The 25,908-nt window shown below is 39.6% G+C and overlaps 2 protein-coding genes across 7 annotated transcripts in view; one reads left to right on the top strand and one right to left on the bottom strand.

Annotated features, from left to right (window-relative positions):
* LOC133652302 (centrosomal protein POC5-like) overlaps positions 1 to 2,106 on the top strand; it is a 31,065-nt gene extending 28,959 nt beyond the window's left edge. For both annotated transcript variants that reach the window (XM_062050901.1, XM_062050900.1), the window contains exons 13-16: positions 57 to 130; positions 1,005 to 1,091; positions 1,171 to 1,341; positions 1,403 to 2,106. In XM_062050901.1, coding sequence (XP_061906885.1) covers positions 57 to 130; positions 1,005 to 1,091; positions 1,171 to 1,341; positions 1,403 to 1,531 — 461 coding nt within the window. In that variant the 3' untranslated portion in view covers positions 1,532 to 2,106. The remainder of the gene's footprint in view (positions 1 to 56; positions 131 to 1,004; positions 1,092 to 1,170; positions 1,342 to 1,402) is intronic.
* The window catches only part of LOC133652301 (DNA polymerase kappa-like), a 51,836-nt gene continuing 27,936 nt past the window's right edge, over positions 2,009 to 25,908 (bottom strand). The window contains exons 4-17 of one of the 5 annotated variants that reach the window (XM_062050897.1): positions 25,329 to 25,429; positions 25,166 to 25,264; positions 25,007 to 25,105; positions 24,595 to 24,699; positions 12,871 to 12,975; positions 12,685 to 12,783; positions 10,148 to 10,246; positions 9,969 to 10,067; positions 9,798 to 9,896; positions 9,623 to 9,721; positions 6,400 to 6,495; positions 5,988 to 6,222; positions 2,290 to 2,421; positions 2,009 to 2,201 (exon numbers count right to left, since the gene is read on the bottom strand). In XM_062050897.1, the coding sequence (XP_061906881.1) occupies positions 2,143 to 2,201; positions 2,290 to 2,421; positions 5,988 to 6,222; positions 6,400 to 6,495; positions 9,623 to 9,721; positions 9,798 to 9,896; positions 9,969 to 10,067; positions 10,148 to 10,246; positions 12,685 to 12,783; positions 12,871 to 12,975; positions 24,595 to 24,699; positions 25,007 to 25,105; positions 25,166 to 25,264; positions 25,329 to 25,429 (1,526 nt within the window). In that variant the 3' untranslated portion in view covers positions 2,009 to 2,142. Of the gene's footprint in view, positions 2,202 to 2,289; positions 2,422 to 5,987; positions 6,223 to 6,399; positions 6,496 to 9,622; positions 9,722 to 9,797; positions 9,897 to 9,968; positions 10,068 to 10,147; positions 10,247 to 12,684; positions 12,784 to 12,870; positions 12,976 to 24,594; positions 24,700 to 25,006; positions 25,106 to 25,165; positions 25,430 to 25,908 lie in introns of those variants that run through there. The other 4 variants (XM_062050899.1, XM_062050895.1, XM_062050896.1 and 1 more) reach the window with 4 other exon arrangements.

Genomic DNA, 25,908 nt, shown 5'->3' with positions numbered 1-25,908 from the left:
AACGATTCTTGCAGCTATTCAAGTATTTTTTTAATGAATATTTGTTTTTTTGACAGATCCTGGTTCTGCCAGCCCGGTTGACCACTTTGACCACCCAGACTCACCCACCCACCCTGAAGAGGAAGACCTAGTAAGTCACTATCTCGTCCATTATCACGTTACCATGGTTATAATTAGGGAAATTTTTGGCCTCAGATTCAATCCAATTTCGAGTCCCAGTCCAACAGTATACCATACAACTAAAATGTTTTATGGCAAGTAACTAAAGCAAACACATTTTTATAAAGATTATCTTATTTTAATTTAAATTTGCTAGTTTTGTTGTAAATCAGATTATGTATTAAATTTGTGGTATTTAATGCTACATATATATTTTTAACAAAATAAAGTGTCTAGTGCACAATAACTCAGCAATTAAATTAAATAATTTGAGTTTTGCCCTCAAAGCTTACCGTATTGAGACTTACTCCCTAAGTTTGAAAACAATAACAACCATTTTGTAATAGGAACAAGAAAAAATAAATAATCGAATCATTACTTCAGTATCGTTTATATACTGATAGTATTATATACTGATAAAATACGAGGTATCAATAGTATCGACATCTGGATTGATCATCCCTACTTTACATTAAAACTTTAGCTGTTAGCTTCTTGTGTCGTCCTGCATGGTTTGCTTAGCCACACATCTTCCTCTAGTCCTCCACTGATAATTATACTTGGAAGAAACAGTTTATTTACCGCCATGGTGTTGAAGATTAATACCTTAGAAGCAGCTGTGGATAGATGACGCGGTGTTCTGGCAAGACATGCACCCTCCTGGAATTCATGCAACTCCTCCTGCATGTGTGTAACAAAAATACAGAAATGTAATGAAGTCTTCCTGAGTGTGCATCCCTTATAAGATGGTCCGATAAGTTAAAAAAGGCAAATATCAGCCAATGGAAAGAACTCATGATTGAGACTTTGCTAAAACTAGCACACAACCATTTCTTTTTCCCCAGATGGGCATGTGGCGCACCCGTGAATTTCTCCCTTCAGCTTCACACAGTTTATTCCCACAAGGGGGCAGCAGCACGTCCCACAAACAGGTCGAACCACAGTATTTTGCTCTTTGAAGAGTAATCCTGTTGTTTCAGTACATCTTCAAAGGTGTTCTTGTCGTCACAGGCCAGTGGGCGTGTGGTCACCTCCAGCCAACAGAAGGCAGCAAAAACCATTACCGCTCGCATTACAGCGCAACATGTTCCCGATAAGAGCGCACGTAGTAACCTCCGAGTCATGGGTGTGGCGCCGTCCATGTGTTCCATCGTGGTAGAACGCCACCAGCCTACTACACAGGTATGAGTCATGCAGGGTGAAGTATATCTCCGTATTTTAATGCACGTCTCTGTCATACAAGTTCATCGGTGGTCAATCGCCTGCAGCCAGATATCCTCGCTCCTCCCAACCAGGTCCTCGCACCCCCAAGACTTCCTCCAAAGCACACCCTGGCACTTGTAATGTACACTCCATCAAAGTAGTTGACTAATCACACACACACACACACACACACACACACAAAAAGACCAGCAGGAGAGGTCCGTCCCACTTTGAAAACCCCTGACTCACTATGCAACAATTCCAGTTTTTTGTGGGTGGTGCTTAAAACCTTTAAAAAGTGATGTTTGATGTTTTTATTGTAGAATAATGCATTATTTTTTTCAGTGACATTTGCACTGATCAATTCATGTACTGTAGTACCTTGGCTTACTAGCCTCCGCGCCACTAGTAATGTTGCAATAAACCCTTTAATATCCGACCATAAGATGATTTCAATTAATTGCAATGGGGAATATTGATTTGTAGTACGAATATTTATGAGCTCAGTCACAGAACCGATTTAAACTCGTAAGCCGAGGTAGCACTGTACTTGCTGTAAAAATACAAAATTAACTTCATAACTAAAATGTTCACTTTTATTATATTTTTTAAAAAGTGCATGTAAAATGAGTTTTTTAAAGGAAGCATACAGTGTTTGTTAGTGAGACCAAAGCCATCCTGTTTGTACCTGTCATGTGTTTTTTTGTAATAAATTATTTTAGAGCGTCTTTCTATACTGTACAAGCGTGTCTGACAATTGATGTAAACTAACATGCGCAATCATGAAACTCTGCAGTTTCTGCGGCTGACACTCTCTGATTCCATCCGCATCTGATCTGCTGGACAAAAATAAAGATAAAACAAATGCTCAATGAAACACTTATAGATGTTTTGGCCCGTTGAAGAATATATGGAAAAATTATCAACCTGCAGCTTTGCCATTGCCAGTGGTGGCAAGGGCCTGATAGAGTTCTACAGAAGGACTTTTCCGGGCCAACTCTTCTCCATGCAGCCAAATCAGAAGCATCCTGTTGCCATGTTCTTTGTAACTGTGTTGACCTGTCAACCACACCACACTGTCAGAACAACAAATCATATCAATAACTTGTACTGTTTTGGGCATATTTTCCCATAGGAAGTAATGGAAACAGAAATAATATACTTGGACTGGACAGGTAATTTTTAACAAATATTTTAAAATAATTTTAAATGCAAAAAAACATGACTAACTTTGGTAACAAGTCACATGGCTGTAGATCTAGCCACTATACCAGGGGTGTCCAAAGCTCGCTTTTTATTGGCCTTTGATAAAGTCTATCATTCCATTTTCTACCGCTTGTCCCTTTTCGGGGGCGTGGTCCCTGGACAAGTCACCACCTCATCGCTGAGCCAACACAGAAAGACAAGTATTCACACACTAGGAACAATTTAGTGTTGCCAGTCATTGTAAAAATTAAATTATTATTGAGATATGTCATTACTAATGCTGTCAAAATAGTTTTTTTTTTAGTTTTTTTAATCACTTTCTAATTTGCATTAATCACGAATAATCAAGTATTACTAGTAGTATTGGTTGTTTACATAATTTCAATTAAATGAAAAAAAAAATCCAATATTTGTACACAAATGCAATTTTACTGCTAGAATACCATTAGATTAGAAGGTAAAGGAGCAAAATAAATTGCGTGATTAATCTGCGTAAATACATGATTAATACAAAAAATTGTGATTACCGTATTTTTCGGACTATAAGTCGCAGTTTTTTTCATAGTTTGGCCGTGGGTGCGACTTATACTCAGGAGCGACTTATGTGTGAAATTATTAACACATTACCGTAAAATATCAAATAATATTATTTAGCTCTTTTACGTAAGAGACTAGACGTTAGAGATGCGCGGTTTGCGGGCACACTCGCGGTGTCCGCGGGTAATCCGCGGGTCGGGCGGATGAATGACGAAAAAAATAGATTTTAAATAGATTCGGGCGGGTGGCGGTTGAACCAATTCGGAAATATATATACATAGTAAATGTATAAAGAGAATCCTATGTGTCCCAGCAACAAGTACCGCAAGTGAGCGCTCCTTCAGCGCAGCAGGGCGCATTTTAGAGGCCAGGCGCTCTCGCCTGAATGAATCCTGGCACTGTAGATGCCATTTTATTCCTGCATAGTGCTAAAAAAAAAAGTAAGTAGACATACGGTTGGATGTGTTAAACGAATTAGTCTACGTTACCTAGGCTATACCAAATAAGCCCATGTCTAACCTATATTGAGTTCGGTCAGCTGAATAATTGTGATGGTTACTGTTGTTTGGGCGCACTACAATGCAAAGGAATTAAGGCAATTGCGTTGTTTATTGTGTTTACTGTGGGTTTTTTTCTATTGGAGATATACTACTGTGTGTTAATTATTTGGCCTCGCTTTCAAGTGAAGCGCATCTCCGATTGGCTACAATGTAAGGCTATTTAGCCTGCTTTGTTTGTCGCGACCGTCTATTTTCATTATAATTCAATTATTATTATTTATTTTATTTATTTTTGTTTAAATAGGGATGACATACATATGTTGTTGTATAATTTAAGTTTGTGCGTGTGATTGACAGCCTAAGGCTTATGAGGAACATTTTTTATTTATTTTTTTATTTCAACTTAAAAACGTATGAGCCTATGCCTACAACATAGGCTATGTGTTTATCTTTATTTTCCTGCCTGTCGTTGACAATGGAGATTGTCTGTCTGATATTTTGTCATGGCTGCAGATCAATCAATAAAGGTTCATCTTTGTCGCAAAATTGTTCACTGTTTCACTGTGCACCCTGCCCTCGTCCCTATTTGAGCACTTTAACGTTAACAAGTTAATATTCATTGCAATAAATTCAGAACATTTTTTTTTACCTAACGAAAATATAGGCCTTGTCTTTCTAAAACATTTTTTTAACTTCTTAAAAGCATCGTTCTGCTTGCTGCAACTGCGCACACAAAGTGTGAGGAACGCACTCCTGGCAACAATAGTCAACACTTTCTTAATGGAAATGACAATAATATTATAATAATGATAAATACCGCCCGGGTGGCGGTTGTGGTTTTGATAAAATGTTGGTCCGGGTGGAAGACGACTTTTGTGATGCGGTTGCGGATGAAATAATTGCCTATCCGCGCATCTCAACTAGACTTATAAGATTTCATCGGATTTAGCGATTAGGAGTGACAGATTGTTTGGTAAACGTATAGCATGTTCTATATGTTATAGTTATTTGAATGACTCTTACCGTAATATGTTACGTTAACATACCAGGCACGTTCTCAGTTGGTTATTTATGCGTCATATAACGTACACTTATTCAGCCTGTTCACTATTCTTTATTTATTTTAAATTGCCTTTCAAATGTCTATTCTTGGTGTTGGATTTTATCAAATAAATTTCCCCCAAAAATGCGACTTATACTCCAGTGCGACTTATATGTTTTTTTCCTTCTTTATTATGCATTTTCGGCCGGAGCGACTTATACTCCGGAGTGACTTATAGTCCGAAAAATACGGTAATCGCATGAGTTAACTCTTGACAGCCCTAGTTATTCGATATTACACTAAATGTCAACTATAACACTAACCTAACTTAGCATATATTGTTGATGTGCATTGGTTTGCTGTTGATCTTTGATGTACAAAATGACCCCTGCATCTTTCAGTTTTTCTGAATGTGGCCTTCGCTGTAAAAACAGCCTGTTCTTCCAAAGTTATTTCAAATAAACTTATGAAAAGAATACAGTTGTGACTGTTTCCACTTCAAAAAAGGCTATGCACCAATCTGATAAACGTGGTGGAGATTGGCCGAGGAGACATCAAACTTGACTAAATAGCGGAAGTAAAAGTCGTAACAAGTTTCCGTATGTGAACCTGCGAAAGGATTATTACCTTTGCCAGAGGAGCGCTACATCTCCAACGTGAGGTTCTTTGTCTTTCTGAGGCCAAGCTAAAACAAAAATTGATTGTTGAACTGAGATTAAGCGAGATATGAGGTTTTTGCAAAACGTCATGCACGTTTTTTTCTCCTTCCTGAAAATGGTCAAAATCTGGTTTATGAAAAAATCTGAACCGTTCGGTTGACCGAACCGTTCATCTTGACTAAAGTTAAGATAGGGGTGTCGTGTGGATATAAAATATTGTTGCTTTTGCTTGAATGTCAAGAAGATGACAAGGTGTTTGATCAACAATCATCTGCAACCATCTTAAAGTGCATACTTTCCCTTTTGGTTTACCATAAACCAGAGATTCTCAAACTGTTACGCGGGCTCCATCTAGTGGTACGCCGAATAATCACTTGATTAAAGTTCAGTGTTTTATTTTCTATTCAAACAGTGTGTAATGTTACAGTGGCAAAAAATATTGAAGATAATTGTTAAATAAAACTTCGGCCTTGTTTTTAATAAATACTTGGGCCTACTCCGCTACTGTATTTTAATGTTGGTCATTACGGTGTAATTTGGGAGAGCTAAGTGTTTTCTGAGGTGGTACTTTGTGAAAAACGTTTAAAAACCACTGCCCTAAACAGTTGGAAAATACAACTCTAAAGCAGGAAGTACTTTTTGAAAGTGATGTTTGATTAAATTGAAGTGAGCTGTGGTCACCTGTCCACTGTCTCTCAATGGCGGACACTTGGTCCTGAGTGAATCCCCAGTGTTCAGCCAGGCTCTTCCAGTCTCCCGGCTTCAGGAGCTGGTAGGTCAGGCGCCAGGCCATGGAGCGGAACTGCTTGGTCTCATAGCGGTGATCCAGTTTGAACGTTAGCGGATACTCGCTGAGATCCAGTTTGAGTGTTAGCGGATACTCGCTGAGAACACTGTCATTAAACTCTGGGTTAACCTGCAGGGAACATGAAAGGCTGTCAGTGGAATGATGAATGCCTCGCACACACAACTTATTGCAATGTAACACGGGCATATATCAAATAAATAATTATTCCACACCTGAAATGTGATTATGGAAAAATAAATGACGATGAATGTGGTTGATTGGCAAACAAAAAAGTCAGTTTCTCACCGTCTTCCATGCGTAATATCGTTCTGCCTTGACAATCATGTCCACCATGATCACCTCGTCTGCTCGGGCTGCCACACCCAGAGCCGTCTTGCCCTGCTACTCCAATATGTGCGCCAAATGTTATCATTGCAAATGGGAAAAAAATATATATTCATAATATATCATATATATTTTATTAATACATATATTTATATATATAAAAAAATTCTATATATATATATAATATATATACACTACCGTTCAAAAGTTTGGGGTCAAATTGAAATGTCCTTATTTTTGAAGGAAAAGCACTGTACTTTTCAATGAAGATAACTTTAAACTAGTCTTAACTTTAAAGAAATACACTCTATACATTGCTAATGTGTTAAATGACTATTCTAGCTGCAAATGTCTGGTTTTTGGTGCAATATCTACAGAGGTGTATAGAGGCCCATTTCCAGCAACTATCACTCCAGTGTTCTAATGGTACAATGTGTTTGCTCATTAACTCAGAAGGCTAATTGATGATTAGAAAACCCTTGTGCAATCATGTTCACACATCTGAAAACAGTTTAGCTCGTTACAGAAGCTACAAAACTGACCTTCCTTTGAGCAGATTGAGTTTCTGGAGCATCACATTTGTGGGGTCAATTAAACGCTCAAAATGGCCAGAAAAAGAGAACTTTCATCTGAAACTCGACAGTCTATTCTTGTTCTTAGAAATGAAGGCTATTCCACAAAATTGTTTGGGTGACCCCAAACTTTTGAATGGTAGTGTACATATTTTCTATATATTTACTTTAATATGTATATTATATCATATATATACTACCGTTCAAAAGTTTGGGGTCACATTGAAATGTCCTTATTTTTGAAGGAAAAGCACTGTACTTTTCAATGAAGATAACTTTAAACTAGTCTTAACTTTAAAGAAATACACTCTATACATTGCTAATGTGGTAAATGACTATTCTAGCTGCAAATGTCTGGTTTTTGGTGCAATATCTACATAGGTGTATAGAGGCCCATTTCCAGCAACTATCACTCCAGTGTTTTAATGGTACAATGTGTTTGCTCATTGGCTCAGAAGGCTAATTGATGATTAGAAAACCCTTGTGCAATCATGTTCACACATCTGAAAACAGTTTAGCTCGTTACAGAAGCTACAAAACTGACCTTCCTTTGAGCAGATTGTGTTTCTGGAGCATCACATTTGTGGGGTCAATTAAACGCTCAAAATGGCCAGAAAAAAAAGAACTTTCATCTGAAACTCGACAGTCTATTCTTGTTCTTAGAAATGAAGGCTATTCCACAAAATTGATATAATATATATTATATCAATTTTGTGGAATAGCCTTCTTTTCTAAGAACAAGAATAGACTATTTACCATAATATATATATAAAATTTATGAACATTTGTTTTATAAATATTGCTACTCTAATAAGTACACCAAATGTTTTCATTGCAAATGAAAAATACACATATATACATACATACAGTATATATTATTAATACATACATTTATATATAATATATTTTTTTTCTCTATGTATACATACGTATATATTTTCTATATATTTATATATACACCATAAAAAAAAATATTTGTTTTATAAATACATGTATGACCCATTTACGAAGTAATGTTATCGGTTCAAAGCTACAGTGCTGTTTTCTGTCAAAACTATTGGGACACCTGTCCATTAAACATGAAAATAAATGTTTTACCCTGATGGTTTGACTTGTGCGGTAGTGGCTGTTTTAAAACGGTGCTATATTAATAAATAAACCTGGTTAAATGAGACCATTAGAAATATGTTGCAAACCTAAAAAAGCATAATGTAAATTTCCACAAGGATTGTAGTATGTGTTTTCCCACCTAGTGTTCACAGGTGTAGAGATCATCAGATGGGTAAGGCCTGCTTTTAACATTATTTGAATGCTATATGATCCATGAATATTGTCAATTTATACAGTGGGGAAAATCCACCTATTCAGGGTTTTTCATTTCCATTTCATCTGCACTGAAAGAATAGACAGTAATTTCTGAGGCCAGACTGTTTGGGTTTGTATTGGTGTGTCCTGGCATGCAAATCTTTATTAAATTGTAGCTCTCATTATTCTCAAAGTCTGCTCGTTCTGTCTAGTCCAGTGATTCTCTAACTGGTACGCAGGCTCTATCTAGTGGTGCGCTAAATAATCCATAAACTAAATATTAAAAGACTGCGTTACTGTTAAAACTGATTGTAATGTTATAGTAGCCAAAATATTAAATGAACATATTTCATAAATGTATCTTGTTTTTAATGAATATTTAGGCCTACTACGCTACTGTATTTCAATGCTGGTACATGGAGAGCCAAGCGTTTCCTGAGGTGGTACCGAAAATGTTTCCTTTATCCTAGCGGGGAGTAACATAGGTATGCTGCTTCAGTGTTTGTTTCTCTGCCAAGTGTTTAAGTCTGTGTTTAGTCTTCAACTGGAACGTGACGTCACGTGCAACAAAGGTATAGAAATATGGCGTCGTTTGATTTTATGTGAATCGATAAAAGTAGTTAATAGGCGTGGCTCGGTTGGTAGGGCAACTTTAGGGTTTTAGGTTTGATTCTGCCATTTTAGTCATTGCCGTTGTGTCGTTGAGCAAGACACTTTTCCCACCTGCTCCCAGTGCCACCCACACTGGTTTAGTTGTTATTGTAGCTTAAAGATGTAGATGGGTTTCACTATGTAAAGCGCTTTGAGTCTCTAGAGAAAAAAGTGCTGTATGTATGTATATATATATATATATATATATGTATGTATATATATGTATGTGTATATAATATATGTATATATAATACATATACAGTATATATATATGTACATTATATATATGTAATATTATATAACATATATTACATTATATGTAATACATATGTATATATATATCATATTATATATATATATGAATATATATATTATACATTATATATGTAAAATTCAAAGGTGTCTATAAAGGTATCAAATTTTGTTCTTGTGACATAAAAAAAACTACAAAAAGAAGCAACAATGACAGTTTGTTGTTCTAAACAATTGTTTTGCTTTCCAAGTCACTTGTATTATGGCCAATTATGCAATCTTACAGCTTTCACTATCATTATGCAATTGCCCCTTAAATATATTTTAGTCCTGTGGAGAAAGACTGCAGAGATAATAAAAAAGCATATAACATCTGCCCTATTCATGTTGCTTTGAACTCTTACCCGGTCCTGGAGTGTCAGATCCACTTCAGCTTTAAGCAGCATTTCCACCACGTCTATTCTGGCCAGCTCCGCAGCCAGGTGCATGGCAGTCTGAGACCTCTAACACCAAGCATGTTTGTGTGCTCACTACATGAATACACTTTGGCTGAATATCATGTCTTGTAGACGATGGTACCTTATTGCTGGAGTTAATGTTGCAACCTGCCTCCAGGAGGAAATGAATGACCGCTATGTGGCTGTTCTTCACTGCCAGGTGGAGAGGAGCCTCCATCTCCTGTATGAGTGCAAATAACAGCCCTGATATGAACTATTAGTCGAGGAGATGTAAAATTACATTTTTGTTTACCTCATTCTGAAAGTCTGTGTAGGCTTTATATTCTAGGAGAAGTTGGACCAGAGCCGTGTCTCCTCTTTCTGACACTGGATGAAGAGCACTGCTTTTGCTCTGCAAGTCAAGCACATCTTCATAATCCACACAAGTAGCTCAAAGTGTCATTAAAAAGAATGCTGTTGGAGTGTTCATACTGTTGTTTGGATGTTGGGGTCACAGCCGGCCTGCAGCAATGCCAAGACGCACTGTTCCTGACCGCTGTCTGCAGCCTGGTACAGGGACGTCTCACCGTCCTGCCACACCCACACATCGGTCAAAGTGACAGGATGAACATCAACAGTATCAAGAATAAAGCATTGTTACTGTAACAGTAAATTACAGGTGCATCTCAATACGTTAAAGTATCTTTGAAAAGTTCATTTATCCCAGTAGATCAATTCAAAACACTGTAATAGCATATATATAAACAAAATACATATAAAACATATATATATATACAGTATATTTCTATATTATATATATACATATGTATTGAAAAATAATGCTTGTGCACTAATCAATAGCTATCTTAAATCCTAATATGAACACACATATATTTATGTTAGCATTTAAACCAGGTCTCGATAGCGCACAAGCATTATTTTCGAAGAAAATGTGTAAAACATATATATATATATATATGTATATATACCGTATATATAAAGTTTATATATATAAAAGATTGTTTACAAATGTGTATCAAATTATATATACAATAATTTATACGTACACATGTATATTTACATACATAATGTACATACATATGTGTGTGTATATACACACATGTATATATTATATATGTGTATTTGTATATATAAACATGTTATATATATTTATACTATATATATATACAAAATCCAAAACCAGTTGGCACGTTGTGTAAATGGTAAATAAAAACAGAATACAATGATTTGCAAATCCTTTACAACTTATATTCAATTGAATAGACTGCAAAGACAAGATATTTAACGTTCGAACTGAGAAACTTTTTTTTGCAAATAATCATTAACTTAGAATTTAATGGCAGCAACACATTGCAAAAAAGTTGGCACAGGGGCATGTTCACCACTGTGTTACATGGCCTTTCCTATTAACAACACTCAGTAAACATTTGAGAACTGAGGGGACCAGTTTTTGAAGCTTTCCAGGTGAAATTCTTTTCCATTCTTGCTTGATGTACAGCTTAAGTTGTTCAACAGTCCGGGGGTCTCCGTTGTCGTATTTTAGGCTTCATAATTCGCCACACATTTTCAATGGGAGACAGGTCTGGACTACAGGCAGGCCAGTCTAGTACCCGCACTCTTTTACTACGAAGCCACGCTGTTGTAACACGTGGCTTGGCATTGTCTTGCTGAAATAAGCAGGGGCGTCCATGGTAACGTTGCTTGGATGGCAACATATGTTGCTCCAAAACCTGTATGTACCTTTCAGCATTAATGGCGCCTTTACAGATGTGTAAGTTACCCATGTCTTGGGCACTAATACACCCCCATACCATCACACATGCTGGCTTTTCAACTTTGCGCCTATAACAGTCCGAATGGTTCTTTTCCTCTTTATTCCGGAGGACACGACGTCCACAGTTTCCAAAAACAATTCGAAATGTGGACTCGTCGGACCATAGAACACTTTTCCACTTTGCATCAGTCCATCTTAGATAAGCTCGGGCCCAGCGAAGCCGGCGGCGTTTTTGAGTGTTGTTGATGAATGGCTTTCGCTTTGCATCGTAGAGTTTTAACCTGCACTTACAGATGTAGCGACCAACTGTAGTTACTGACAGTGGTTTTTGAAGTGTTCCTGAGCCCATGTGGTGATATCCTTTACACGCTGATGTCGCTTTTTGATCCAGTACCGCCTGAGGGACCGAAGGTCCGTAATATCATCGCTTACATGTAGTGATTTCTCTAGATTCTCTGAACCTTTTGATGATATTACGGACCATAGATGGTGAAATCCCTAAATTCCTTGCAATAGCTGGTTGAGAAATGTTGTTCTTAAACTGTTGGACAATTTGCTCACGCATTTGTTGACAAAGTGGTGACCCTCGCCCCATCCTTGTTTGTGAATGACTGAGCATTTCATGGAAGCTGCTTTTATACCCAATCACGGCACCCACCTGTTCCCAATTAGCCAGTTCACCAGTGGGATGATCGAAATAAGTGTTTGATGAGCATTCCTCAACTTTCTCAGTCTTTTTTGCCACTTGTGCCAGCTTTTTTTAAACATGTTGCAGGCATCAAATTCCAAATGAGCTAATATTTGCAAAAAATAACACATTTTTCCAGTTCGAATGTTAAGCATCTTGTCTTTGCAGTCTATTCAATTGAATATAGGTTGAAAAGGATTTGCAAATCACTGTATTTTGTTTTTATTTATCATTTACACAACGTGCCAACTTCACTGGTTTTGGATATATACACACACATGTTATACATAGTTTTATGTGTATTCCTGTTGGCGTTTAAAAAAATATAATTTTGGAAAAGGGATGCACAATTACATAACCATGTTAGTTTTGTTGTTATTTTTGTGACTTATGTTTACTTATCGGGTCAGAAGCAGAAAAGTGTTTTTAATAATGTATTGAGTTTGTTTTCATTATGTGGATTTGTTAGCTGCTAAAATATTAAAAGAGTCCACCCTCCTCTAATGAGTTGTACATCTAGTGTAATAAAAAAAGATGATAGTCCACCATATTAACTTCATCCCGGGTATCAAAGCTTAGCAGAAGCAGTTGGACGGCGTCCAAGTGGCCGTTCCTTGCAGCTAAGTGCAGGGGCGTGTCTCCTCTCTGGAGGGAGGAGAGCAGCTCGCATCAAAGAAAGTTTGACTTTCGGCTTTCATTATGTTTCATAATAATAATGATGACAAAGCAAACCTTGTTGGGCTTCATGGTGGCCATGTTGTAGAAGGGCTCCATTAGCATCTCCAACATCTGCACACAACCGTGCTGTGCCGCCATGGCGAAGGTACAGTTTCCTGACTGGGATCACAGCATGGACATATAATAACTGTATGCACCAATGTTACATAAATATGCAGCAATCTTACATCTTTGGGCTTTGAACATTTGTACGCTTTAAACCAGGGGTGCCCACAGACACTTTTTCTGCAGGCCAACTACTTTTCAATTGACCAAGTCGAGGGGATCTACCTCATTCATATATATAATTTGTATTTATTTATTTATGAAAGAGACATTTTTGTTAACAAGTTGAAGGTGTTTAATGATAATACAAGCATGTTTAACACATATAGATTCCTTTCTTTCATGAAGACAAGAGTATACGTTGGTATATTACCTGATTCTGATTACTTGCATTGATTGGAATCAGACAGTAGTGATGATAACGTCCACTTTTTCAAATGGAGGAGAAAAAAAGTCCTCCTTTCTGTCCAACACCACATGAAAGTGGTTGCTTTTTGGCATCTTATTTGTCCAGCTTCCACACTCCTTTTTACACACTTTACAAGAAATACATTGGTGGCAAACTACATAGCTTGCTAGCTTGTGCGCGCCAGCTTTCTGAGACTCTTATTTTGTTAGCGTAGGCAGGATGAAGCAGCGCTTTTATTGTGAAGACAGTGTAGTCGATCTTTATATAGAGTTTTGACGGCAGGTACGGTGCGAGTCTGTTGGAATAAAAAGTGTTTCTCGCCTTCCTTCGCCACAAATGATTGGAGGATGCTGGAAAAAGTGTGGACACTTGTGATATGGATAACATCGGACTGTCTGCCCTGCAGGATACATTTGAGGACCAGTCATTACAAATTTAGAGTGAAAAGCACATTTAATTTTCACTCGCATACAAAACATTCTAACTTGGATTGTTTCCCTGGCTTTAAGACTCTCACGAAGGACAGTGCGGCAAAGACACAACAAACTCCCTTCTTGTCTCTCATGGACACACTCCTGTTGTTGTTGACTTTGGACTGACTGGCAAGAACACCAAAGCCGTGGAACCGAGACACGCGGCAGGCTAACACACACACATGCATCCACAAAAAATATACGCCACACACACATACCTCCTCCATCCAACGCCCTTGACGCGAATCCCTTAGGTGTGATGGACGGCTGTGCAGCGCCTAAAGAGCTGCAGCCTTCCACCGTAGTCCCCACTCCCTCCCCTCTGTTGCAAGTCTTGAGATGTATGTTGTAATATCAGAATCCGAATAGTTTTATTGCCATTGTTTGAGAACGGGTTCACAAACTAGGAATTTTTCTTGGTGCAATCGTGCAACATAAAACACATATAACACATATTTGGTAATAAAAAGAGCTGTACTGAGCTATCAGATCTTGTTATAGACTTAGAAGGAATTCAAGGAGCTGCTGTTAGGAGTTATTGTTCATGTGCCTGATGGCCGAGGGGAAAAACTGTTCAGGTAGCGGGAGGTGTGGGTCTGGATGGACCGTAGTCTCCTGCCTGAGGGGAGAGGGGAGAATAGTGTGTGTCCAGGGTGAGAAGAGTCAGTTGTGATCCGACCCACACGCCTCCTGGTCCTGGAGGAGAACAGGTCCTGGAGGGATGGGAGCTTGCAGCTAATCACCTTCTCAGCAGCATGTACGATGCACTGCAGTCGATGCTTATCCTGGACTGTGGCGCCGGGGAACCACACGGTGATGGAGGAGGTCAGGATGGACTCGATGATGGCTGAGTAAAACTGCACCAGCATCTCGGTCGGCACCTTAAGTTTCCTCAGCTGCCGCAGGAAGTACATCCTCTGCTGGGCCTTCTTGATGAGGGACCTGATGGTCGGCTCCCACTTGAGGTCTTGGGTGATGGTGGTGCCCAAAAAACGGAGGGAGTCCACAATGGAGACGGGGGTGGGAGAGTCAATCAGGGTGAGGGGGGATGGTGGGGCTGTGACTTTCCTGAAGTCCATGATCATCTCCACTGTTTTCTGGGCGTTCAGCTCCAGTTTGTTGAGGCTGCACCAGGACGCCAGCCGGTCCACCTCTCTCCTGTAAGTGGACTCATCGCCATCCGAGATGAGCCCGATGAGGATGGTGTCATCCGCAAACTTGAGCAGTTTTACGGACTGGTGACTGGAGGTGCAGCAGTTTGTATACAGGGAGAAGAGCCAGGGGGAGAGTATACAGCCCTGAGGAGTACCAGTGTTTGTGGTTCGACTGTCCGAGACAATCTTCCCCAGCCGCACGTGCTGTCTTCGGTCTGTCAGGAAGTCATTGATCCAACTGCAGAGGGAGTCGGGCACGCTGAGCTGGTAGAGCTTGTCTCATAGCAGTCTAGGGAGGATGGTGTTGAAGGCAGAGCTAAAGTCCACAAACAGGATCCTAGCGTAGGTTCCTGGGGAGTCCAAATGCTCCAGGATGAAGTGGAGGGCCAGGTTCACTGCATCATCCACAGACCTGTTGGCTCTGTAGGCGAACTGCAGTGGGTCCAGGAGGGGGGCGGTGATGTCCTTGAGGTGGGGCAGGACCAAGCGCTCAAAGGACTTCATGACCACAGACATCAGCGCAACCGGCCTGTAGTCATTAAGTCCTGTGATCCGTGCTTTCTTGGGGACAGGGACAATGGTGGAGGTTTTAAAGCAGGACGGCACGCGGCATAGCTCCAGAGAGGTGTTAAAAATGTCAGTGAAGACAGGAGCCAGCTGATCCGCACAGTGTCTGAGAGTGGAGGGGGAGACACCATCCAGCCCGGGGGCCTTCCGTGTATTCAGCTTCAAGAACTGCCGGCGTACATCCTCTTCTCGGATGGAGAGGGCTGTATAAATGTATACGTGCTTTGCTATAGAGGTTTTTCCCCACTCCAGACTGGACCCCCCTAGAAGCCCAGTCTAGAATGTATTTTTTTACTCATCCTCCCCCAGCGTTTACCTTTTTCCCATCTTTTACGGGGGGGCTTGTGGCATTCTTGTTCTGTAACCCTGTACACTGTTGGTCTAATCTTGAATGGGTTTGTGCTGAAAACAAAGTTTTGTTGTACTTGTGCAATGACAATAAAGACCTACCTACCTACCTACCTACCTACCTACCTACCTACCTTCCTGTCGGTCACTTTTTCTTAATAATAATCTGGCAGCAGCCAGCGTCATCTCACAAGACCCTCAGGTGCCGTGAATGTCAATCAAGTGACGAAAGTGACGTCTTAGTAAAGATTGATGATCGCTAATTTTTAGGTCTATTTTTTCAATGCCTGGCTGGCGATCGACTGACACACCCTCCACGATCAACCGGTAGCTCGCGATCGACGTGATGGGTACCCCTGATTTAAGGCCACAACGTCACACAATACAGTTTAATGTACATACATATGTATTATACACTATCATGTTCATATTTAGTCGTAGTCATAGTATTTATTACTACTATTTCTTTTATTTCATATCAGTATGCTACTCCATTGCCCCAACATGAAATATTCCAATGTGACCAGAGAGTATTTTATTTATACAAACTACATCTAATAAAATAATGTATTATTGTAATTATGTATCTATACTGAATACCAGGTAATTATGTATTGTATTGTTGATCAAGAATCAGAACATTATATCTGAGTGATGGGACATTAGGACACTTTGTTTTTTCCTGCTCCTTTTCAGACACACACAATGTTTTTTTTTGCGTTTTCTTTTAATATTACTTTTTTTTAATGGCAATTATGTAAATTTGAAGTATTTTGGTTTGTTTGTGTCTGAAAAAAAGGCCAACATTTTGGACACACCTCATTCAATGTGTTTTCTTTATTTTCTTGACTATTTACGTTGTAGATTGTCACTGAAGGCATCAAATCTATGAATGAACACATGTGGAGTTATGTACTTATTATCAAGAAAAGTTTAAATAAGTGAAAACATGTTTTATATTCTAGTTTCTTCAAAATAGCCACCCCTTGCTCTGATTACTGCTTTGCACACTCTTGGCATTCTCTTGATGAGCTTCAAGAGGTAGCAACCTGAAATGGTTTTCACTTCACAGGTGTGCTTAAAGCTCATCGAGAGAATGTCAAGAGTGTACAAAGCAGTAATCAGAGCAAAGGGTGGCCTTCTGTGACAATCTACAATGTAAATAGTCATGAAAATAAAGAAAACTGAATGAGGAGAAGGTGTGTCCAAACTTTTGGCCTGTACTGTACATAATCTTGTCTGCCTTCTTCCTTCGATAGTGTTTCTCACCTTCTTTATCATAGTACTGCTATTACAGTATATCTAAGAATGCATGCACAACAACTATGTGCTTACGTGACTTTGTTTACGGTACATAAATAGATGCGATCAAGCTACGTTACCATCGATTGTTTGACTAAACTTACAGTAGCAGTGCGGTGCGTTCAGTGACAGTCTGGAAACACGGACACTAATGCTCTCGTTGACTTTATTTGGACTATTAATGTATGCTACTACTTTTTTTTGGATAAGTGGTGTTTTATTTTTTTAATAATTACTGATATTTAGGGTGAACATTAACCCCAAAACAAAAAAATGGAGGTTCTAAGGTACCTCAATTAGTTCTGTGACGGAGCTCTTAACTCAAAACGCTTGTATCTCAAATCAACGTCTCCCATGGTTGGAAAAACAAAGTATTATCTACATGCTAATGCTAGCAAGTAAGACCAGATGTTTTGGACAGATCTTACAGGGTTCAGCGTGACATTTTCTACACCAACTAATAGCGGCGATGCTGGTAACCCAAATTTTTGCTTGCAACTTAAAGGCCTACTGAAATGAATTTTTTTTATTTAAACGGGGATAGCAGATCTATTCTATGTGTCATACTTGATCATTTCGCGATTTTGCCATATTTTTGCTGAAAGGATTTAGTATAGAACAACGACGATAAAGATCGCAACTTTTGGTATCTGATAAAAAAAAGGCTTGCCCCTACCGGAAGTAGCGTGACGTAGTCAGTTGAACATATACGCAAAGTTCCCTATTGTTTACAATGATGGCCGCATGAAGTGAGAGAGATTCGGACCGAGAAAGCGACAATTTCCCCATTAATTTGAGCGAGGATGAAAGATTTGTGGATGAGTAAAGTGCAAGTGAAGGACTAGTGGGGAGTTGAAGCTATTCAGATAGGGAAGATGCTGTGAGAGCCGGGGGTGACCTGATATTCAGCTGGGAATGACTACAACAGTAAATAAACACAAGACATATGTATACTCTATTAGCCACAACACAACCAGGCTTATATTTAATATGCCACAAATTAATCCTGCATAAAAACACCTGCGTGTTTGTTATGCTAGCTCCTAGCTCCTCTGCTAGCTCCTAGCTCCATAGAACACGCCAATACAATTCAAACACCTGATCAACACACACAATCACTCAGCCCAAAAGACCGTTCACCTAACCCAAGGTTCATAAAGCTTATATATTTTTAAAAAGTTACGTACGTGACGCGCACATACGGTCAAGCTATCAAATGTTTAGCAGCCAAGGCTGCATACTCACGGTACCTGATATTCAGCTGGGAATGACTAAAACAGTAAATAAACACAAGACATATATTTACTCTATTAGCCACAACACAACCAGGCTTATATTTAATATGACACAAATTAATCCTGCATAAAAACACCTACGTCTTTGTTATGCTAACTCCTAGCTCCTATGCTAGCTCCTAGCTCCATAGAACACGCCAATACAATTCAAACACCTGATCAACACACACAATCACTCAGCCCAAAAGACTGTTCACCTAACCCAAGGTTCATAAAGCTTATATATTTTTAAAAAGTTACGTACATACGCAAAAAAAAAGTTGCACACATACGGTCAAGCGATCAAATGTTTAGAAGCCAAAGCTGCATACTCACGGTAGCACGTCTGCGTCTTTGTCATCCAAATCAAAGTAATCCTGGTAAGAGTCTGTGTTGTCCCAGTTCTCTACAGGCGTCTGTGTATCGAAGTCAAAAGTCCTCCTGGTTAGAGTCTCTGTTATCCGAGTTCTTCCATCTTGACTGCATCTTTCGGGAATGTAAACAAAGACGCGCCGGCTGTGTACTGTTGTTGCTGACTTCGTTCGAAAAATACGTCCGTTTCGCACCGACAACTTTCTTCTTTGCTTGCTCAGCTTCTTTCTCCATAATGCAATGAACATAATTGCAACAGATTCACGAACACAGATGTCCAGAATACTGTGGAATTATGAAATGAAAACAGAGCTTTTTTGTATTGTATTCAATGGGGAAGGCATACCTCTGTTCCCCGGGCTACGTCACGCGCATACGTCATCCTCAGAGGCGTTTCGAACCGGAAGTTTAGCGGCAAATTTAAAATGTCACTTTATAAGTTAACCCGGCCGTATTGGCATGTGTTATAATGTTAAGATTTCATCATTGATATATAAACTATCAGACTGCGTGGTCGGTAGTAGTGGGTTTCAGTAGGCCTTTAAAGCATAACAAGCTCTTATCTCAAAACACTCTTAAGTTGATGTACCAGTTTGTACAATCTTTTCGTCTTTGTTACATTTTTGCTACATTACAATAATGTTGACTCCAATTCAGGGGTCTTCAATATTTCCCAGGTTAAAGGGAAACTTCGGTTTTTTTCAACCTGGGCCCTGTTTTCATAATTTTTTCTGTATATGTGAGTGCTGGATAAAACATTTTTTGAGGTCGCGCCAGTATTGAGCAGGGCAGGCAGCCTCCAGCCCAGCTAACGCTCGTACACAGGGCAACTGGCTCTCGTCAAAATTCGGCCTATAAACATGCATTTTTTTCACACTGACAGGCTCAGATAGTTACAATGAGTGTCCGACAACATACTAGAAAGGAGAAATTAACGTATGTCTCTACCTTTAGCTGGAGATCGCTGTATGTTGTGAGCTGTGTCCAAATCTCACCACGCTACAAATCTCGTTCCGAAATCTCGCGATAACTCGCGACAAATCAAATCGTCCACATCAGGCAAAAATTCAGCCATGACAGACAAACAAACAAACTTTTCTATAAAACTAAAATAACAGTCTTCGATAATCCAACAGAAAATCACTTCAGTCATCTCTCTTCACCTCAGTCAGGTAACTGTTTTTCCACCGGTGTTTTGTCGCGAGTTATCGCGAGATTTCGGAACGAGATTTGTAGCGTGGTGAGATTTGGACACAGCTCACAACAAACAGCGATCTCCAGCTAAAGGTAGAGACATACGTTAATTTCTCCTTTCTAGTATGTTGTCGGACACTCATTGTAACTATCTGAGCCTGTCAGTGTGAAAAAAATGCATGTTTATAGGCCGAATTTTGACGAGAGCCATTTGCCCTGTGTACGAGCGTTAGCTGGGCTGGAGGCTGCCTGCCCTGCTCAATACTGGCGCGACCTCAAAAAATGTTTTATCCAGCACTCACATATACAGAAAAAATTATGAAAACAGGGCCCAGGTTGAAAAAAACCGAAGTTTCCCTTTAAGGACCCCCAAACTGTGTTGTAAATTAAACTGGTCCTAAAAGCACCTTGCTATTGTGCAACACTAAGATATTCAAAGAATACAGTACAGCAAGACTATTAGCTAGCTGGCAGCTACACCGCTAATTACAACATAGCAACAAAAGCGGTAATCGCTAGCTGTAAACAAGCACGCACATCGCTAGCTGCCAGTTGGAGAGATGTGTCCTAAAAGCACCTTGTACCAAGTACCAACACTAAGATATTCAAATGATACAGCATAGCACCGCTATCTACTAATAAAGATTTCAATCAATCAATCAATAGCTAGCTGGCCACTAGAGCGCTAATTGCTATCTCGGAATTAGTGCGCTAGACCCCCAAAACTGATATAGAGATGAAGCGTGGACCCACTACTTATATAGGCTGTATAAAATTGTGTTTTAAATTAAACTGCTACTAAAAGTACCTTGTTGTTGTGCAACACTAAGATATCCAAAGAATACAGTACAGAGCGGCTATTACGCGCTGGCAGCGAGACTGCTAATTTCAAGCGAGCAATAAGAGCGCTAATCGCTAGCTGTCAACAAGCGTGTGCATCGCTAGCTGCCAGTTGGAGAGATGTGTCCTAAAAGTACCTTGTTGTTGTGAAATACTAAGATATTCAATGAATACAGTACAGCGCGGCTATTAGCTAGCTGGCAGCAAGACTGCTAATTTCAAGCTAGCAACAAGAGCGCTAATCGCTAGCTGTCAACAAGCGCTCACATAGCTAGCTGCCAGTTGGAGAGATGTGTCCTAAAAGTACATTGTTGTGCAATACTAAGCCATTCAAAGGATACAGTATAGCACCGCTATTAACTAGCTGGAAGCTACAGCGCTAGTTGTAGATAGCAATTAGTGCGCTCGATCCCCCAAAACTGATATAGAGATGAAGCGTGGACCCACTACTTATATATCCATCCATCCATCCATTTTCTACCGTGGGGGTGCTGGAGCCTATCTCAGCTGCATTCGGGCGGAAGGCGGGGTACGCCCTGGACAAGTCTAAGCTGTATAAAATTGTGTTTTAAATTAAACTGGTCCTAAAAGTACCTTGTTATTGTGCAATACTAAGATATTCAAAAAATACAGTATGGCGCAGCTATTAGCTAGCTGGCAGCTAGACCGCTAATTTAGGCTGGCCATATTCTGAAATCCCAAAAAGAGGACACATACAGTATATGCGTGCCAAGGCGGGCAGCACGCCAAGGCCGGGATTAGGTGAAAATTTGCCAATCATACTTGAACTTGCTTTATAAATAATATATTTATTTAAATAAAGCATTTTTCTCCTCTGTTGACAGCAGTGTTGGCGCTAGGAAATTTCAAAATGGGGTTCCAGGGACCCATCAAGTCATAAAAATGGTAAATTTTTGGGGTGCCACTTTTTTGGAAGTGTTTTGAAAAAAAAATTATAAACGTATGCTTTATCCTGTTATATCTCACATTCTTGTGTTTTGGAAAAAGGTTGTCATAAACGTTACTTAATTCATTAAAAAAAATAATAAAAAAAGAAAACAAATTTGTATGCATATGTAAATGTATTCAGTTATAAACATTCATTCACTTTCTTCTTTCCTTCATGGATCTATTCCTCATTTCAAAATGTTTAGTTTTTTTTTATGTTGTTTTTTTGTTTGTTTGTTTTCTGCCCTTTTTTGTCAAACAAAACTATGTTTTTTTTATTGCAAACACAAAATATGCAAAATCTTCCACCAAAAATATTTTTCAAAGTGGAATAATTGATGTGAAGTAATCGGAACCTTTGATAGGTCAATAATTCATAATAACATTGATTTTGATTCAATATTATGTTTTGAGCAATGACAGTTTGAAAGAAAAAAAAACAGCTTTGTTTTATTAGTCAACATTGCAACTTTTTCTAAATTACATTTCACCTTTCAGCTTTTTTATTTCACTTTTGTTATATTTTTGTTTATTTTAATAGTATTTTTAGAATGGGCCGCAAATGGCCTCCGGGGCACACTTTTGACACCCCTGCTATAGATAATAAAAAATTAAATCTGATAAATCTATGGATAAAAAGCAGAGCCTGGCGACGCATGCGCGTTTATCATAACTCTCGCTCTCTCTGTCTCTGCCCCTCCCTCACGAATGCTGCTGCGCACCTTCACAATTTGTTTGGTTTTTAACCCCTTCTTAACCCTGGACGTACATTGAAAATACACGCAGCGGCATGCCGGACATTTGAGGCATTTAAGAAACTCCGCCCGGACAGTCCGGACAGGCCCGCAAAAGAGGACATGTCCGGGGAAAAGAGGACGTATGGTCAGTCTAGCTAATTACAAGCTAGTAATAAGAGCGCTAATCGCTAGCTGTCAACAAGCGCGCACATCGCTAGCTGCCAGTTGGAGAGATGTGTCCTAAAAGTACCTTGTTGTTGTGTAATACTAAGATATTCAAAGGATACAGTACAGCAGGGATGTCCAAAGTGCGGCCCGGGGGCCATTTGCGGCCCGCAGCTAATTGTTTACCGGCCCGCCACACATTCTGCAAAAATTTCAAAATTAATAGTATTGCAATAATTTAAAAAAACATTTAAACAAGTGGAATGAGGTGAAATCTAACGAGAAAAAGTTGCAATGTTGACACAAAGCTGCCATGCAGGCTGTTTTTTTTCTTTTGTCTTTCTTTCTTTTTCTTTTTTTTGCCATTGCTCAAAAAAAAAAAGACAAAAAATCTATGTTATAATGAATTATTGACCTATTCAAGGCTCCAATTACTTCAAAAATGTCACTTTAAAATGTTTTATATGGAAAAAATATTGCATATATTGTGTGGTTGCCATATAAAAACATCAAAGTTTTTTTTGACAAAAGAGCATAAAAACAAACAAAATAATAGTTCATACGTAAAATCGACAGATATATCTGAAGTTCATCTCGTAATTTAAGTGTTGAAAGTTAAAAAAAAAACTAATACAAATTTATCACTTTATGAGTGGGGGACCTTTTGGATCCCAAATATATTTAGTGGGATTTTATTAATATTTTCACTGTGATTACTCAAAAATATTAAAGAATTAAAATCAATGGTGACCTGCATTATTGATCTTTCAGAGCTCTAATTACTAAACACTGCATATTTCCAGTTTTGCTATAAAAAACAAAGTTGTCTTTGACAGAAAATCAACCTGAAGTTGATATAGAGATTTACTGTAAGCATTAAATAAAAAATAATAATAATAATTTGACTTATTTTTAACGTTTTAATGACTGAGACCCTTTATGGTCCCTGGGAGCCCTAAAGGTTAAAAAAAAAATCCATATATTTTGTTATGGTTTGAAAATGAAAAATATCAAAATGGCCCCCGCATGCTTAAATTTTTCCGTGTGCGGCCCTCAGTTGAAAAAGTTTGGACACCCCTGCAGTACAGCACCACTATTAGCTAGCTGGCCACTAGAGCGCTAACTGCTATCTAGGAATTAGTGCGCTAGACCCCCCCCCCCCCCAAACCGATATAAGGATGGAGCCTGAACCCACTGCTTATATATGCTTTATAAAATTGTGTTTTAAATTAAATTGGTCCTAAAAGTACCTTGTTATTGTGCAATACTAAGATATATTAAAAAAATACAGTATAGTGCAGGGGCAGCACGGTGGAAGAGGGGTTAGTGCGTCTGCCTCACAATACGAAGGTCCTGAGTAGTCGTGAGTTCAATCCCGGCCTCGGGATCTTTCTGTGTGGAGTTTGCATGTTCTCCCCGTGACTGCGTGGGTTTCCTCCAGGTACTCCGGCTTCCTCCCACCTCCAAAGACATGCACCTGGGGATAGGTTGATTGGCAACACTAAATTGGCCCTAATGTGTGATTGTGAGTGTGAATGTTGTCTGTCTATCTGTGTTGGCCCTGCGATGAGGTGGTGACTTGTCCAGGGTGTACCCCGCCTTCCGCCCGATTGTAGCTGAGATAGGCTCGCTATCCAGCACCCCCCGCGACCCCGAAGGGAATAAGCGGTAGAAAATGGATGGATGGAGTATAGTGCAGCTTTTAGCTAGCCTGCTGGAAATTAGAGTGCTAATCTGTAGTGCGCTTGTCACTAGACAGGCTAACATGAATATAATAACACAGTATAATTATTTACTCATTTATTAAGTTTAATCCATCAAAAATTTCACGACCCCTGCAGTACCTCAGTGGACCCACTAGGGGTGGCGGACCCCCTGTTGAAAGTGTACCTTGTCGTCTTTTTCCAGTTCTTTCATCTGCAGGTCGTTGACGATGTACTCCACTATGTCTGTGTGGTTATTGACAGCAGCACAATGCATGATGTTCAGTCCTTCCTGTTGGAAAATAAAGTACATCTCCAGAGCGGGAGGGATTCATACGGCCCCGTTGCTAATCATTTGGCAATGCAGTCTGCTGAAAATGATGGAAAGCGCCACTCTACATAGCAACTGACGCTGTGGTGAAAGTTTGAATTGCCGCAAAACACATTAAAAGATATTACTTTTACTGCCGTCTGGTGGCTAAAGTGGGTAGTGCGCCCCCCCCCAAATTCGTCATGTTTCATGTGTCAGGTAAACCACGACAAATGCAGCCATATATAAAGCTAGTCAGATCATACTTGGCATTAAAAAAATAAGTCACCTCATTCTCAATCTTCTGTTCAGCCCCGGCCCGCACTAACAATTTCAGGATGTCCAAACTGCCAAACCAGGCCGCTAAATGAATCGGTGCCACGCCAAACTGCCAGGCACAAAAAGAGGAGTCAAGAGTCGTCTTCTTTGCAAAGTCTGAGTCTCTCACCTTGTCCCTTTGATCCACTCGAACCCTGCGCCGCAACAGCAGCTCCACCGCCTCCTTGTTTTTGCCGGCAACCGCGTAGTGAAGGGCGGTCCTGCCGTGCTGCACGGGGCAAACCACATCACGATCTGTGCGGAGGTGCAGTCAAGAGTGTGATGAGACCCACCACATTCATGGCGTTGGCATTCAAGCCCTTCCCCAGGGTCTTCATGGCGGCCACGTCGTTGTTCTTTGCTGCCTCGATGAACTGCTTCTCTGTTTGCAGCACTACACGACACACATGGGGCGACACAAACACAGCGGCCATTTTTGCAAAAGTGGCAAGGGGAGGAAGCGTAGGATGTCAACAAATGCATATGAGGCGGGTCTTGACTTGTGATGAGTTTGTTTACTTCTTTACAGGAGATTTTTCTTCTCTGTGACTCCCTGTACCGCTCTGCTTCATACACATTGTGAGAATGAGATATTTTTAAGTGTTCTTTTTAATCTATAGTCATGTTTAAAGCAGCTAGTATTGTCCCATGTTGTGCGTCTTCTTGTGACCTCCTTGCTTTTATCTTATGTCCGCGAGTAAAGTCTTTGTTTTGTCTTAAGGGCTCCTGTTTTTTGGTTTACAGAGCTGTTTTGGCCAGTTCCTTATCTGTTTTGAAGAAGCAGCTGTGCTCCTTTCTGGGCGAGAGGGGCGGTTTTCGCTCTACATAAGTTTGTTTGGACTTAGAGCTGTTCTTGGTGATGCTATTGTCTCA

The sequence above is a fragment of the Entelurus aequoreus genome, linkage group LG06 (genome assembly GCF_033978785.1).
Source record: "Entelurus aequoreus isolate RoL-2023_Sb linkage group LG06, RoL_Eaeq_v1.1, whole genome shotgun sequence".
NCBI lineage: Eukaryota > Metazoa > Chordata > Actinopteri > Syngnathiformes > Syngnathidae > Entelurus > Entelurus aequoreus.
Note: the sequence above shows the minus strand (reverse complement) of the source record. Positions and strands in the feature narration are given on the sequence as shown.